This window comes from Salarias fasciatus, chromosome 13, assembly GCF_902148845.1.
Source record: "Salarias fasciatus chromosome 13, fSalaFa1.1, whole genome shotgun sequence".
NCBI classification, from domain to species: Eukaryota; Metazoa; Chordata; class Actinopteri; order Blenniiformes; family Blenniidae; genus Salarias; species Salarias fasciatus.
Window position 1 is genome coordinate 9305167 of NC_043757.1, and position 17167 is coordinate 9322333.

The following is a 17167-nucleotide window of genomic DNA, read 5'->3' on the forward strand; positions in this document are numbered from 1 at the left end:
TCACACTCTCCTCTCATTCCTACTTCACTTCTTTCTTTATGCTTCCTACCTCCTTTATGTTGCCGTATTCTGCACCTCCCAGTGTTTCTCTCCTGTATTTGACCTCCTGTCCACCCTCTCCACTCCTAACGCTTTCCGTCCTCCTTCCATTGCAGGCGAGCTGTTCATGGCAGACGGCCGGCTGAAGGAGGCACAGTTTTGCATCGCCGAGGCCAGCGCCATCTTCCCCAACTCCCACTCTGTTCTGCTGCAGCGGGGCCGCCTGGCCGAGCTCCGGGGCCAACTGGACGAAGCCAAGGGCCTGTATGACGAGGCCCTGGCCATCCATCCCACCGGAGAGCGAATACTGGTGCACATGGTGAGAGACGGCGAGGGGCTCGTAAAATTGAGTTTGGATTTACTTAACACACACACGCGCACACGAGCACAGCGTGCATGGATACACTAACGCATTTTAAGTGCTTGACTTGAGTCTATTAAATTACGACTGACGCAAGAGGCGGGCTGAACATGTGCATGTATGCACTCTGGCATGCAAGTGAACACACACTCGTGCAGACATTTGCGGTGCCTCACTTGTGTTCGCCAAATTACATTAAACCGTATGTTATGCAAGAGGCGCAGAATCAAGTCAGAGTGCTCAGTCATGTATACGAGCTCTCATGCTGCAGCGGTGCAGGCAAACGCAAACCTGTCTCCTAAGTCCATTAAATTGCTGTGAAATTGAATGTTTTCAGCTGTCTTTAGCATTCACAACCTACACAAGTGATACACGAACTCAGTGACCCAGCAGTGACACGCACAGAGAAGATTGAGTACACAGTCTTGTTTTAGTATGAAGACTATGCTTCCTCAGAAAGAACACGTAAACTTGGGGGCACACAAAGGATTCCAGGCTTTGAACTGTTTTTACTGTAAGGTAAGACTGTGAGACCAGGACATCGTGTTGCAGCCGCTGACAGATCATGAGTTAGGTCAAATAAATCAGACCGCTTCTACCTGAAGTAGTAATATATACTATTCACTTTAGCACTACTGGCTATAAAATACTCAGTCTTCGCTTTTGCACTCTCTTTAGCTTTTCAGTGAATGATGATTGGTCACTGTGGTGGGGGGGGGCGTGGCCAAGCTCGGCTGCAGGGCAAACAGAGAGATGGCTGAGCTCGCCTTGGAGAGGGAGGGGGAGCGCCAATAATCACCCGCAGGTGACTCCAATCTCTGATTAGCTCTCCCCAGCAGCTCCCCCGATAGCCACCTCTCCCTCTGCCCTGCATATGAGCTTGGCCACGTGCCACCGCCACAGGAATAAAGTCAAAGTTTGAGATACAGCAACAAAAGATTGTTGCCAAAATCTGCTTAGAAAAGTCGTGGCGAGCCAGCTGGGAAAATGCCTCACCTTCTACTCAAATGAGACACAGACATCTTAAAACTTTGTCAGCTGTTGTAAATCATAGGTTGTTGATGTCATGTTGTGTTAAGCTATTCTCATAACCTCCTCCCAGTGTGTTCTATAATCTGATACATGTCTGATATTCCATATTCAATAAGACAAACATGACAATTGATAGTTTTATGCATTCAGGTTCATGTGGCTACAGTGGGGTGAAACTTGAGTGATCATGCTCTCACTGAATGTCACTGGGTATCTGTGTTTAGATACATTTGGAGTTCAGCAAAAACAAAATTCTTCTTTTGATTCTTCTGTTAACGTTGCATTTTCTCTATTATCAAACACTGAGTAACACAAACTACCGTCATGAATAAACCATAACGATAATGTCTTTGCTTTGGAAACATTCCACAATCAGTATCGGATGAAATATCTGTAATTCTTCACCACAGCTTTTGTGCAGTCTGGCATGCTTCATCAATAACTAATCGATACCTCATTAGGCTGAACCAGGTGAACGGCTGGTGGACCTGAACAAAGCCCTCTGGGATACAAAGGCTCGGCCACAAGTACTCAAGTGTGCTCTGCGTTGGTGAAAGTGTAGTGGCTGTCTGAGAACACATTATTAAAGTCCCTTCAATACGTGTGTGTTTGATGTCTCATCTGATGAGACTAGATAGAGTTCAGCTGCTGATAATACAAGGCAGCAATACTATACATACAATACAGGTTGCTTTCCTCTTCTGGAAGCAAACCTAATAAAAAAATGGCAGGCATACTTCTTTGAGAGTAGTGTCTTTCTGACTCTCAAAGAAGGAAAGACATTCTGTGTAGTATTACAGCTTTTTATTGAAACAGCTTTACATTTTAGGTTCCTGATTGAGATAAAAGTCACAAGAACTCTTGAAACTGACAGCGTTCAGACTGAAAGGTCAAGCCAAAGTTGTTCTCCTAATACCAGCACAATGACTAATCTATCTACATTTTTTTCCCCCAAATGGACACGATCTACATAGTTTATGCATATGAAGCCCAATAGTATCACTGATATCTCTACTTGGGTCTCAGAGTTAAGTTGTTTCCCCTCCTCTTAAGAAATTTGTTTTTAAAATAATCAGTGTTTGACATTTGTGTCATTTATTCCTCTACTGGCTCCCCATGACTTTTACTTGTAACTCTATTACAAGATACGTCATACCCGTTCTTTATGTTTGACTTAACTGACAGATCATTTAACAATGTAATTTTTTTCTAAATTGAGATTTACTTGTTGTCATGCTCCAATATGTTTGATGATTTGCTCCACCAACATGTCCAAATCCATATTTGTCTGTGCTCTATGTAATCTTTAAAACAACATATTTTCCATGAGATTGTTCTTGTACGTAATAATAATAATAATAGATTTTATTTGTAGCGCACTTTACATTTAAAATCAAATCTCAAAGTGCTATTCAACGTGTATTCAAACACTCATTTGAATAGCTGAGGATATATCACTCATAGTGTTCTTCTTAATTGATCACTTAAAAGCGTAATCTGTTCACCTCAGCATTACAAACTGGCAGCTTTCACTTAGGATCTTGGTAAATCAGCGGCACAAAAAAACAATTCTACTGCGTAGAAACCGAGAATACCAAGAGACAGCCAGGGAGAACATGCAAACTTCACTCATAAAGGCCCCTAAATCCCTTTTTTTTAATGATGGAAAAAGTCAGTGGAAATGTCCATTAGTTGTTCCTCTGGGGACCGGGGTGATGCTAATGTCCAGCTTCGCCGCAGCACAGCTGCCACGTTGGCGGTAGCTCTGACAGCGTTGCACCGTCAGCATCAGGACTGTCACACCATCGTCACAGTTATCTCATTATAGCTTCGTCATGTGCCGAGATGTTTGGACTGAACCTCACTTTTCACAGAAAAAAAATAAACAACTAACAAATGGAAATCCATTGTCAACAAATGAAAAAAAAAGCAGCACTCAAAAGATTTGCTTTCTCTCTCCTGATCCTGATCACTCCCCCATATTTCTTTCATCCAAGCAGATCCCCCCCTCTCTCTCTCTCGCCCACTTCCACCCACTCTCTCTCTCAGTCTCTCTCCCAGTCTCTCTCCCAGTCTGCCTTCTTGATGATCCAATGGATTAACCACAGCTCCTCTGACCTTTGAACTTTCTCTGTTGTCATGGTGAATGAACTAGGGGATATTCCTCAAATGTAAGATTCGCACATGCACACACACACACACACACACACACACACACACACACACACACACACACACACACACACACACACACACACACACAAACACACACAGTGACCGTGCCCTCCATAGATGTGCTGCTTGATATCACTTTGAGTTGAGTTTGAGACATCTTGTGACCACATAAGGTTAATGCTCTTGCTTCCACTGTGCTCTTTTGGATCTTCTGTCGTTGTGTGTGTGTGTGTGTGTGTGTGTGTGTGTGTGTGTGTGTGTGTGTGTGTGTGTGTGAGTGTGAGTGTGTGGAAGTGAGTCCCACTGGGGGAGACAGCGGTACGCATCTCTTCCATATTTGGCCTGTGGGAGAACCAATCCCAGGGGGTGAAAAGTTGAAACAAAGCCAGCTGGCAGTGTCCTACTCTGGGTCTCTTACAGGACAGATGTGTTCTCAGTCTGGATGTGTGTGTGTGTGTGTGTGTGTGTGTGTGTGTGTGTGTGTGTGTCTGTGTGTGTGTGTGTGTGTGTGTGTGTGTGTGTGTGTGTGTGTGTCCTTTCTCCGTGGAGTTGATGCACATGTGGACTATTTGTGCAAACTAAATGTATGCACTTGGATTAAAGCACATGTTGACCCAAATACAAAAAAAAAAAAAAAAAAAAAAATATATATATATATAAAATATATATATATATATATATATATATATATATATATATATATATATATATATATATATATATATATATATATATCTGCCGCCATATTGAATACTATATGTTGTGGAATATATTTAGACATGCTAATGGAGGAGGGAGTGTGGTAAATAGCTGCATTTCAGTTGCAGCATTGTGTTGGGACCTAAGTGGGACAGTGTGTGGGACATTTTATTTGGAGCTCTGCCCGTATTTCTGCCTTGCATCAACCCTCCAGAATGCAACATACAGTTGCTGCTCCTCCAGTGTCTCTGCCTTCATGCATTTATTTTTATACTGTATCTGCTGTGGACACTTTGTGTGCCAGTGGCCCATTTATTCTGCTCTGCCTGGAGGGGGATTCTGATGGTATTCTTGGGTGATATTCCTCCACTTGAGCCATTGTTCTGCAAAAAGTACACACTGCACTTTTTTTTTTTTCCTTCTTTCCTTTGAATGTCCTTAAGATGTTTCACAAGGTTTTTCTTTTGTGGAGTTCAGGGCTGCAGATGAAATAAGACGCTCTCCTGCGGTTTTCCTTCACGAGAAAATTCCACAGTTTTTCCTGGGTTTCTTTTATAGACCTGACAGCGTCAGGCAGCAGGATAAGATCAGTGCAGATAGAAACAGGAAGACGGAGGAAAAACTCAGTATGATATATCAAAGCTCGGCAGAGTTGAATATGAGTGGAACAGGTTACTGAAATTACGCTTTTAAGGTGCTTTAGCTATTTATGTTTGGGCTATCATGTAGTGTTTTCTGATATCAAGAGTCGGTCTGATATTCTCTTGGCCTCCGCTAGGGATTGTGCGTGAGTGTGCCAGCTACTGCACCTCACCCACACCTGAGGTTACAGCCCCCTGCTCTAAACCATTCAAAAATATATAACGCTGTCGTTTAATATCACTACCTCAAATAACAAACTAAATAAGAAAAAAAGTCACAGCAATTGCAATACAATTCTCCACCACAAGGTGGGGTATTGAGTCACTCACAGAAGCTGCGAATTGTGACTACAAACATGTCTAAAGCTACACAGTGATGTAGTCTAGTCTGTGTAGTAAGTGGGGATTTACCATTCACCTATAATGTAGACTGCAGTATCTCTGGACCAGAAAAGAAGACCTGGAAATAACATGATAAAATCTTTTTCGAAGTTTACCTTGACTGCTTGTAGTTTTGTGTTGCATCAGCTAGCACCAAAACTGCAGGGTTGCATATGAATCAGCCACTAGAGGGAGATATATATTATTTGGTATAATTTTTTGTTTTTGTAAATTCGTCTTTAGTCTTACAAAATCAGTGAGTTCAGTTACCTGAAATAAGTTTTAATCTATATTATAAATATTGCCATGGCCTTATCTTGATATGTTTTGATATTATAAACAAACGCTTTAAACGCTTTTTTTAAATTTCTAAAATTATAATGGCAAAAATGTAATATGTGACAGAAAAAAGTATCAAGAGTGTTTTTTTTTTAATGTGTTATCAATTGATTTGGAAACATTCATATGACAGCAATAAACAGAAGGTAAAAACCATGTAACTAAACTGGAGAAAGAAAGATTCCCAGTCGGACGTTTTGGACTTAACCATTAAGAAACTATTTTAATCTTGTACCATTAGATCAGAGTTTGAACCATACTACCCCCTCAGCCATATTTCATAACCTTTGTCACATTATGATAGTGTAAACTGGGCTTCATAGGCGGTAAAGTAGGTCATAAAAACCAAATCTCTTCTCGGGTTAGTTCAATACAGAAGGCATGTCTTCCCCCATGTTTTTTTTTTCCTGGTGCTGTACTCACACCTTCAGTTACATCTAATATACTGTATACAGAAGAAAAAGCAGCAGTACTAGCATGAGACAGCTCTGTGTAGCTCCTCTCAGGCCAGCCGGAGTGGAGTGAAGCGGTAATTTTCTCCACAGGAGCCGCAGATGAGCGAAGGGGAAATGTGAGTAAGGGAAACTCATAACTTGAAGTCATGGAGAAGCCCCGGTGGCGTGGTGCACATTAACACAGCACCGCCATTTCCATCTTTCCCCTTATACTGAGCTCCGCCTCTGACTTATTAGCATCAGCTGTGTCCACATGTTTGGGTTTTTCTTTTTTTCTTTTCATTTTGAGCAGCATGTATGCGAGACGGAGCAGCGCAGCGATCAGACTGTGACTCACGGCTCTGGTCAGCTGCTGGTTTCAGGGTATTTTTGGATGGGTGAGGGTGTGGTAGTGAGTGGAGACCAGTATAGCTCCATGGCACGCTGGGTGTGCACACGTGCGATGGTAACGGATCAGTAAAGTTGGATTTCTGGGTCGTCACGGTCCACGAGTTTCATCCAGGCGCGTGTTCGCTCCGTCTCTTGTAGCAGCAGAGATGTCCGCAATTACACACTCGTCTTGTCTGTGTTGTTAACCTCATTATGGGGAGTGTTTGTTTGTTGTGCGGGCGTGTGTGCTTGCGCGCGTGTGTGTGTGTGTGTGTGAGAGAGATGTATACGTGTGTGTCCTGATGGGTAGCTGATCCTGAAGCACGGCCCAGTCTCGCTTCCGGCGATGGTATGCAATGAATCTGACCCTCTCTCAACATCTTCCACGTCTCATTCCTGCTCCTCGGTGGTAGAGCCCAATCTGAGTCACACACACACACACACACACACACACACACACACACACACACACACACACACACACACACACACAGAGGCACACTTGTACTCCTCTCCAGCCGCAGCATATTCATACACAGCTCCACATATGCATGCATACTCTCAAGGACTTGTGCTCATTGAATTAATTGCGTTCCAATTATCAAATGCCCCCATCTCTCTCTCTCTCTCTCTCTCTCTCTCTCTCTCTCTCTCTCTCTCTCTCTCTCTCTCTCTCTCTCTCTCTCTCTCTCTCTCCCTCTCTCTCCCTCTCTCTCTCTCTCTCTCCTTGTGGGTGGGGGTGGTTGTCAGCTGATTAGATAATGCAAATACATTATTTATAACACTTTGCTCGTTCTTGCCGCTTTATGGAATTGCCTAGCAACGAGTGAAATGTATTCTATTGAGCAAGACCAATGATAACCAGAGAGAGAGAGAGAGAGAGAGAGAGAGAGAGAGAGAGAGAGAGAGAGAGAGAGGAAGGAAAAAAAAACAAGGAGGGGGCAAACAGAGACGATTGGGGGTTGGCTTGTGCCTCCGTTGCTATGTATGGCTCATCTGGGCTCACTTATTTATTCCTTTTTCTTTGACGCCTCTCTCTCTCTCTCTCTCTCTCTCTCTCTCTCTCTCCCTTCATTGTTCCCAGTTTAGCTCTTTCTCGCTGGCTCACACTCTCTTCCTTCCTTGCTTTCTTCCATTTTCTTTCCTATTTGTCTCCACTATCAGCCTTTTCTTTCATTTCTCTTCTTTCATACTCTGTGTGTGTGTGTGTGCGTGAGTGTGTGTGTGTGTGTGTGTGTGTGTGTGTGTGTGTTGACTTTTGTCCAGTTATATATTCATATATGTGATGTAATCTGTGGAAAGGTGAGAATGTACTTGAAGAAATCAATTGTGACTGCACTTTATATGCTTCTTTCTTTCTTTCTTCCCTCACACAGGGAGCACAGGTAGAGATTCTCCAGCACGCCGTTCTGGTGCTGACTGTGCAGAGGATGGTTAACATATGAAGTTGAATATAACACCAGGGTGACAGAAAGAAAGCACTGTATAGCTCATTGGTTCAACAAAGCTGTTGGCTTTAGTCTGAATGATCAGATGTTTGTTCAGATGTTGGATTCAAGTGGGAGTAATTCATTCCCTTAAGAAGCAAGTTGTGTCGGGGGGAAGCTTAAGGTTATTTGATAATGAAAAAATAAAAAAATAAACAATGTATATTGGAACATAGAGACTAAATGACTAAATAGATATAAACTAAGCATGGCAGTACCACTGGAGGGCTAAAGGGCAGTGTTGTGATTAGAACCGGATAAAAATTAGTCAATATTCTCCAAGAGCAGCATTACCGCTTCGTCATGCATCACAAGTGTAGTTATTGCTGATTTTCATCAGTTCTCTAGAAAATGAACTCTTCTCATATGTTTTGGTATTTAACTGGTGTTTTGATTTAGTGCCGCGTCCTCTGGTAGATTGAAAGCCAAATACTCATTTCAACTCAAGCAGATTATAAGGTCAGTGACATTTACACCATTTCAGGCACATGTGTCTGATTTACTTTGTACGCACGGCTTAAATGAGCTTTTAGAAGAGCTCAGAATAGTGAAAAGAGTCGTCAGTAAAGACTGTTTCGACCCTTAAACCATCTAAACACCACCAACTGTACCCACAGTGGAAGAAAAGCACATAATGTTTTGATGCTTGAAGAAATATCAATGATAAATGATACCATACAAATATATACGACTTATTTCCTCTCTGTTTTACAGTATTCTATCACTTTGCAATGGGCCTCCTGTATTCAGCCCAACAAATATTGTTAATAAGTGGTTTGTGGCCAGGTGATTGTGATCTATAAACAATGTTTTGAAAATGAAAAGTCTGATTCGTCAAAGTTCCTCCTCACTAGTTATATAAGCTGTTCTTATCTTGTTTCTGACCCAAAGAGTCTTTGAGAAGTCTTGACAAGTCATAGATGTTTCCATGGAAAAAGACATGGGTTTTATTGTAAATATTTGGTAGACTGTTGAAATGAGGAGAGCTGGATGTCAGTATTTTGAATAGAGGGTAAATAAAGACTTACAACTGGAGAGTGAATTGGTATATGGTGCTGTCAGACAGCTGGGATAAGGAGGTTTGTCTGCTCTAAAGCCGTCCTTTAGCGAAGATTCAGTGGCATTAGTCTTCTCTTCTAAGTCAGACATTGAGACAAATAAACTTCCCAGACGATTTAAGAAAGTCAAAAGAAAGTTGTGTAGAAAGAGCTTAGTAAGAAGGGAAAGTTTAAGCCAACATGATGGAGGTGAATACAGAGACCTTGGCTCACCTCACTGCTCCCTGTCTGGCCAGACATGAAGGCTGATGGGATTAAAGGTTCAGATAAAGGTTCTCCTCCCGGTTCAGTCGCGGGTCATTGGGTTACAGCACATGTATGTCAGTAGTCGACGTTGGAAGACAGGGGTTCAACAGATGGTTAATAGCTGACATAGCAACGCCTCTGACTGCTGAATGGCATTAGCATGGCCCTAGAGGACCTGAGTTATGTCACACACAAGGTTCAGCAGCTATCACAACCATTCCTAACAAATCATGGGCTTCTTGTCATTCTCTGGTTTCTCTGGACAGCCCATCTCTCCTCAGCTCTGTGAGCAACATAGATGACAACAGCAGATTGTGAGGCTATATTTAGAGCTGGGATGTCTGTGCTCCGTCTCAATTATTGCGATTTCGGTGCTGTTTTTACAGAGAAATGATCCGTATGGTGTCTCAAAGCAACTGAATCTACTGGACTTGGTCGTATGTCTTGGAAATTGTAATCGGAATCACCATTGGTTCCTCGAAGGTGTAATTTTGTAAGCTTTCTTTTCAAGTTCCTGCAACATTTTTAGGACAACCATCGCAAAATTGTCAGAAATATGTGACAAGTCCAGCTGGTCTGATTGCTTTGAAATGCTCTTCTTGGACAAATAAGAATATGCATAAACAATCCATAACTATATATATGTAGAGTGGATGTTGATTTGTAACCCTCAGTCTGCCCCTTCGCTGGTCAGTTTGTGTCTACAACCTCAGATTAGCTCAAAGCCTGTAGTTTTTAATCACTTTGTAACTTCTGTTTATATCCAAACTATGATATTATGAAATGTTTAAACCTGGGGCAAAATAAGTTTGTCCTCATAATGAAGTTATATGTAGTTAATATTCATCCTGTAAATAACATTTTATTGCACAGCACGACAACACTAAAAACCACTGTTCTTGTCATTAAACAGTATTAAATATGAATGATATTGGCTGACACCAAAGAGCTAAAACTCATTTACCCAATGCTAATCAATGCCACAATCGAATCTCTGTAATGTGTTTGTGAGATTCAGGAAGCTCCTTTTTCTTCTCCTTCAATCCAGCCCATGGAAACACAATTAATTAGCTCCTCTGTATTGCGTGCAGCATGTTAAAACTCGGCTCGAACTTGGCCCGAGCGGCGGATGCAGGCACCACTGCCCACTCGCTCGGTTTGTCTCGGCGTGGCTCGCTTGTGCTTAAATGGCACGGCAAGAAACGAAACCATGTGCTGCCAAGCTGGATGGGATCAGATGAGGTAAAACTGGAGACAGATGGCTGGAAGTAATTACAGAAAGACCAACAGATACCAGTTTTATCAGTGCAGTGCCAGCAACACTCGGTGGCAATCGAAATGTTCTTGAGTTTGTTCCCTCACTTCCCTCGCTATCCGGTCGCTCCTCTACTTTCTTCATCCACATCCGCGACGGCTGCGTTTATCTCAGCCTGTTAGCCAGCAATTAGTGGATGACCCGAGTAGCGGAAAAAAAAAAAAAAAAAAAAAAACACCGTCCCTGGAAATCGTTCATGTTCATCATTCTCTGAGTCAACTTCCTGTTTGTGTCCAACTTGAGTGCTGCGAAGAATTTCATTACCAATCTCATATTCGTTCAATAGACGGTCAATTGGAGAGCGTAGCCTAGCTTTACACCAACACCGGAGGCAAGAGCTACAGTTAAGCTAACGTTCCAAATGGAAAAACAACACTGGAAAATTGATTTGTTATTATTTCTTCATGCAGTTTGTCAAATTTCACATCTTCATTCCGAAGTACATGACCATAAAAACAAAACAAAAATAAAACCTTGACAATCTCGCATGAGCTCAGATTAAAGCATCAGTCTCAAGAGGAAGACTTTACATCATATGTATTTGGCATTTTGGCCACATAAGGTCCCCCTTTAACAAAATGTCAATGTGATAAATTTGAAAAACATTTCGGCTTCTCTACACAGTTATGTGAACTGACCCTGTGCAAAATGTTATCCACCATCACAGTAAACGTATGAGTTTCCCTGAAAGAGGCAGAGTAGGTCATTTATAGCTTGTGATTTTATATAGGAACTGATGATGAACAACTATGAAAATAGTCACGTTTTTTGATATTTGTGAGACAAGACAAGAGGGAAACACATCCCTGAGTAAGCTCCATTTAATCAGCAGGTTTTAATGTTATTTAATTTACTAAAGGGTGCCACTGAAAAGAAGCAGTCGGAACATTAGCTAGGTAGTTAGCATGGCTAATATTTATTTCAAGTTTTCATTGTTTTCCAAGGAGCTTTCAAGAACATGTCAGAGTTAACTCCAAGTTTCATTTCATGTATTGCAATGAATCAAGTGCCTTCTTTTTGGAAATAAAAAAAAATGGCTGCCCTGGGTTCGCTCGCTGTCAGTTAGCAAGCCCATGCAATGATATTGTCACAGACAGAAGTTGAAAATTGTTAAATCATTTTAAAAGTGGTATCAAATTGTTTTATGGATTATTGTGTTGCAGTTAAATAGTGTTTGGTCACACTGGATCAGAGTCAAGATGCACTGAGGATGGATCGTGTGCAGATTAGTCAAACCACAGTAAGGATTAGCTAAATACCTCCATTTAACAAAAATACACATCTCCACTGCACAGTCTTTCACGTCACTGTCAGGTTGGTTGATATTATATTAAAATCAAACCTGCTGATCCTGTTTACTGAACTACTGACTCAGATGTTACATAGATGTGGTCTGCAGGATTGGATTGATCATTTTTTGCAAATCTCGACGTGACTCACATACCATCACCTCTGATGATTCTCTGATGTTGAAATCTACGACAACTTTCAAACAAGTCAGACACATGATGCAAATCACAGTGGGTTCTCTCTCAGTAAGCATCATTCCAATAAGAGCAAGTCTGGTGCGATTGACGTATAGGTTATCGTTTGAGTGTCCTTGTCCATCAAACAATTGAATCAATGCTGCAACAGGGGTAGTCCCATGAGTCGGGGAAGTCCCATTTCCCAGTTTACAGCTTTCATGTGAGAACTACACAGAGCCAACATGGCGACCTCAAGCACTGCCTCTTCATTGCTGACGTCCAGAAAAGAGACAAACGAGCTCATTGTCACATGCATGTAATCTGAGAACAACTTAACTCTTCGTGGAGTGGGGACATTTTTGTATGTACTTTGTAAATGTGTAGTTTTTCTAGTCCCGCCCCAAAATCTGCAGTATTTTCACATGTCTAGACGTGAAGTCAAAGCTTTAAACTTTGGTTCACGTGGTTATGTTATCCGTCGATCCTTGCCTCTGTGTTGAAGAAAAATTTGCTTCCACTAAAGGAGCAAACAGGTAGAGTGAAAGCGCGCCTGTGTGTGTGTGTGCTGTTGTGCTCACACAGTTTGTACCGTCGTGTTTTGGTGATGGAGCTGCTGACCGAGCAGCATCAACTTTTCCATGGTTACCGGCATAACTGACAGAGGCTGCAGATGGAAGGGTGTGAGCGTTGGCGCGAACGTCAGTCCGGTAGCTGACAGTGTTTATGCCAGGAAATGCTGGAACAATGTAACCCCTGTGAGTCTGGAGACGAGAGCCCAGATGGACAGTGGGACCATCAGCGGCGAGCAGGGCGCACGTGTACTCTCAAAGAGCCGGTAAACCTGCCCGAGCGTCCTGTGACGGGCGCTCTTTGTACCCCAGTGTTTCATGGTGCTCCTCTGTGTTTTGCTCTCAGCCGGCAGCAGTGAGGGAAAGAAGAACAGAGGAGAAAGAGCGTGTGTGTGTGTGTGTGTGTGTGTGTGTGTGTGTGTGTGTGTGTGTGTGTGTGTGTTTGCTCTTATTGAAAGTTGCATCAGAGCCCCTAGACAGCGATGTGAATTTCAGCCCAATTAATCTGGAGCTTGTGAGCAGAGGCTGCATAACAAGACTCGTCTGTCTGACCTCAGGCCAGCTCACTGTGCGTCTGTGCGTGCGCGAGTTAAAGTGAAGGAGGGGTGTGGGTGTGCGAGAGAGGCTGCCTGTTGTCACCTTGAGTGTGCATGTGACACTGTAGTGTGTGTGTGTGCGTGCGTGTGTGCGTTCTGTTGGTCAGATTGCGTGACGCCCTTTTCTTGCCGGCCTCTCAAACGCACCCCAACTGTGCCAAGCTCCAATGAGACACAACACACACACACACACACACACACACACACACACACACACACACACACACACACACACATCAGTGACCTTTTCTGTGGTGCCAACAGATATTATCCCTAACTTTCTCCTTTCTCTCACACGGCTTTCCGTCTTTTACACTCCCCAGACGTAACGTTGCGCTCCGTTTGTACATGAACCGCCATTTCCTCGCCTCTTGTTTCCTTCCTCCTCTTGCATTTCCTGCCACATACTTGTGCATTACGGAGCGTAGCTTCACACGGCGAGCACACGCAGACCCAACACTCGTACTGGCAGAGCCTCGGGCAGCCGTCACCCAGCACGCCACCGTGGACTAACAGGAACACAGCACCGTCTTTAACCAGTTTGGCCACTTCAGTCCACCGTGAAGACTTAATGTCTCTATGGACGATGATCGATGACGGTAATTAAAATTAGCATTTAGGGACTTTGGACGTTTAAAGGACACTGGTTAGCTTTTCTATATTTTCTTTTCACATTATATTGTCAAGTATTGAAGGTAAAAGTAGTGAAATATCAAGCTTCAGGCTGCTTTGAAGGGACGTATTTGCATCACAGCAGCTCAAAAGAAAATGAATAAAGTGAATAAAAAGAAGCTAAAACCAAAAAAATGATATGAATATGGATTATTTTTAATAGTGGCTCACTAGACAGCAAGCTACACTAACACGGCTGATAGGAGCAAAATGAAAAGTTGTTATTGATTTGGAGGACTGCAAAGAAAACCAAATCTAGAGGCTAAAGTAGGACACATAAACCAAACCCCAAAGAAATTTTTTTTTTCACTCTTTGCTTCAAGGTAGAAAAACTCTTCACTGATCTAAACCGTGAGGGCAAGTCATGAGCGGGGATGTAAAACACACATCATTTCCATCTGCTTGAAGCGCTCCTTCCAGCAGCCTCTCCTCTGACCCCAAACACTGCATCAGCTTTCATAACTCTGGTGTGTGTCTGTGTTTGACTCCTGCACTGTCTTTCTCCTCCTAATCTCATCATTTGCGGATTTTCTCCCTTCAGTTGCACAATCTCCGCCGAACACGACGGCCACCGTTGTTTCTGTTGCTTTGTGGTTTTGTTTGTTTTTTGTTTTTTTTTTTCTGTCGACCTTAACTAGTCCACAGGACAGCAGGCATTATAATCCAAGATTTGGATTTTTTTAGGCAAAAAGCCACCATCTGCTTACTTGATCTCCTCCTGACATAAAATGTTTTAATGGTTGTCATTTAGGTTGTTGAACATTTGGACACGAGGTACAGAGAAGTTGTATTGGGGCTATTAGAGCATGAAAAGGTCAGCTTTTATCCTCCAGCTAACCTTGGAATTTAGGTGAATTCCATTTCTTCCAGAGTGTCATGGTTCCCAGTCCTTATTCTCCTGGACTTGGTAGTTTGAGAGCTGTGCTGCCGTGAATTAAAGCTTAACTTGTTCTAATCCTGCTATGCCTCCCTTTGTTCCTGGAAAAAAGCTCCTCAGATATTAACCCAGGATATGTTTCCTGCATTTCTTCCATAGGGTCTTCTCCTGGTGAAAACCGGGCGCGTGCACCTCGGAGAGAAGGTGCTGCGCGACGCCGTTCAGATCCACAGCACCTCTCACGAGGCGTGGAGCGGCCTGGGCGAGGCCCTGCAGAGCCGCGACTGCAGCCAGGCGCCCGACTGCTTCCTGACAGCGCTGGAGCTGGAGGCCTCCTGCCCCATCCGGCCCTTCACCATCATCCCCCGAGAGCTCTGACACCCCGGCGGGGGGGGGGACCGGGATTAAAGAACTGAGGGTGAAGATAGAAAACCAAAGTTAAAATGTGTTTCAAATGAATGGTCGATTCATAAAAGGATCTCTTTGCTTTCTTGCTGAGAGGGAGACTGGAAGATTGATGCTGCTGCTGTGTTTGTCCAGTGAGTCTGATGTAAGACACAGAAGGTTTCGCCCCCAGGACTGAAATGTTAGCACCGTTTCTGCAACCTTTCTGTGGATGAATGAAAGTTTCTGCAGACCACGGGTAGATAACAGTCGTGAGAGAATCGGTGGTCCTGCGTCGCGCTGAGACTGGTTCAGTGGCTGTTGTCATGGTGTTGTGACCAAAGACAACCTGTGATAAAATCCTGAGTGTCAGAAATTTGGGGTGATGAACTCTTAGCGTGACTGCTGCTTTGACCCACGTCGACCAACTAACCAGTGGAAATGTAATGTTCTTAAGCTCCAGTCATGAAATTGTTGGCCTCATGTCCAAGTCCAAATCCATATTCTCCTGTTTTGGGGTTTTCTCTACAAGCAAAAATCACACAGTTTGACTGTTTGGGTTGTTGGACACTGGAAACAAGAAGAAAACCAGGCAGCACCATAAACATGAAGTCAGGGTACCTGGACTGAATCAAGCAGCTTCAGTATCGAAGCTTCACCAAAGTAGAGTCGGTCATGATGTTAGTGAAGTGTTGGTCGTTGCTACGATAGCACTGAAAGTCCAATCTATTGGATTTTTCAAGGAACTGCTGTAGAAATCTGGATAGTCAACTTGTCTTTGGTCTGCAGGAACTTTGATACTAGATTTGTTAAATTTGTTGGATGGATGTTTTGAACATATATTTTCTCATCTCTCTTTTAGCAAGAAAGCACAGACGTTTGAATATTCCTCAATTGTAATACCTTCAAATTATACTTTCACTTTATGTGCATTTTTCAGCACTGTACAGAACACAAACATCCTGTGGCACATCTTTTGAAACATCACCTTGAACACTTCCTAAAAACACAGTTGCTTCAACTGTGTGAAATGTTTCAAGCACTCTTATGAAACCTCGCCTCCCGTGGAGTGAGTGGTTGGCTGAAGTTAGCGATGGCGGACGGTTAATAGTCTGAGATGATCACAGCCGATGAGCGTCGCCGTGAAGCTGGGGGAATCACAGCGATGTGCTGGCTGCATCCCGACACTGAATGCGCATTGTTTCAGTGTGTAGGTAGTGAACATATAGACCGTCAGTCGCAGCAGCAGCAGCTCCACTTCATCCTTATTTTAACCTGTGATGTATTTTTAATGATGGCGTTGATTGACACAGCTTTATTGCACGCACGCACACACACTGCTTCTCATCTTCAGATGAGAGCTCATATATTTTGTAGAGGTGGTATCATACCTTGTGGCATCTTATATGTATCTGTACACTGTATGTGCGTGCGTGTTTTCCTACACTGTACCTTTACATTATGTATTTCCATGCATGTGTGTTTGCTTTTAAATGATCCCTCCCGGGTGTTATCAGTCCCTGTTCTGTTTGTTCTCTTTGTACGCTACAGAAGGCGACTCATCCGCTCGTGTGTGTGTGTGTGTGTGTGTGTGTGTGTGCGTTTTGTCCCTTCTTTTTTTTTTTTTTTTTTTTTTGACTCATCTGTTTGTAATGCTCTCCATTATAAACAACAATAGCTTTTAAAAAAAATCACTGCTGGACGCCACATCTTCACCTGCCTTGTCACTTGTGACTAATGGACATCACTTCCGAGTGCCTAACCACATTAATGTGAGCAGTGGGACTGGGCTGCCGGCTTATGTAATACTGCCAGCACAGTTTTCTGCCTCCGAACTCCCTCCTCCTCCTCCTCCTCCTCCTCCACCACCTCCTCCTCTTCTCTTACTCTCTCTCTCTCTTTCTGTATCTCTTCTTCGTCTCTCGCTCGCTCTCCGGCTTGCCTGATGTGATGTGATGTGGCTTGGTTGCCTAGCAGCCATCCCCTTGTTTGAGTAACTGGGGAAG

General features: G+C 43.2%; 1 protein-coding gene across 1 annotated transcript in view; it reads left to right on the plus strand.

Annotated features, from left to right (window-relative positions):
• Positions 1-16837, plus strand: part of ttc7a (tetratricopeptide repeat domain 7A) — a 57605-nt gene extending 40768 nt beyond the window's left edge. Inside the window, exons 19-20 of the mRNA XM_030107232.1 lie at positions 156-358; positions 14937-16837. Coding sequence (XP_029963092.1) covers positions 156-358; positions 14937-15155 — 422 coding nt within the window. The 3' untranslated portion in view covers positions 15156-16837. The remainder of the gene's footprint in view (positions 1-155; positions 359-14936) is intronic.
• The last annotated feature ends 330 nt before the right edge of the window (positions 16838-17167 follow it).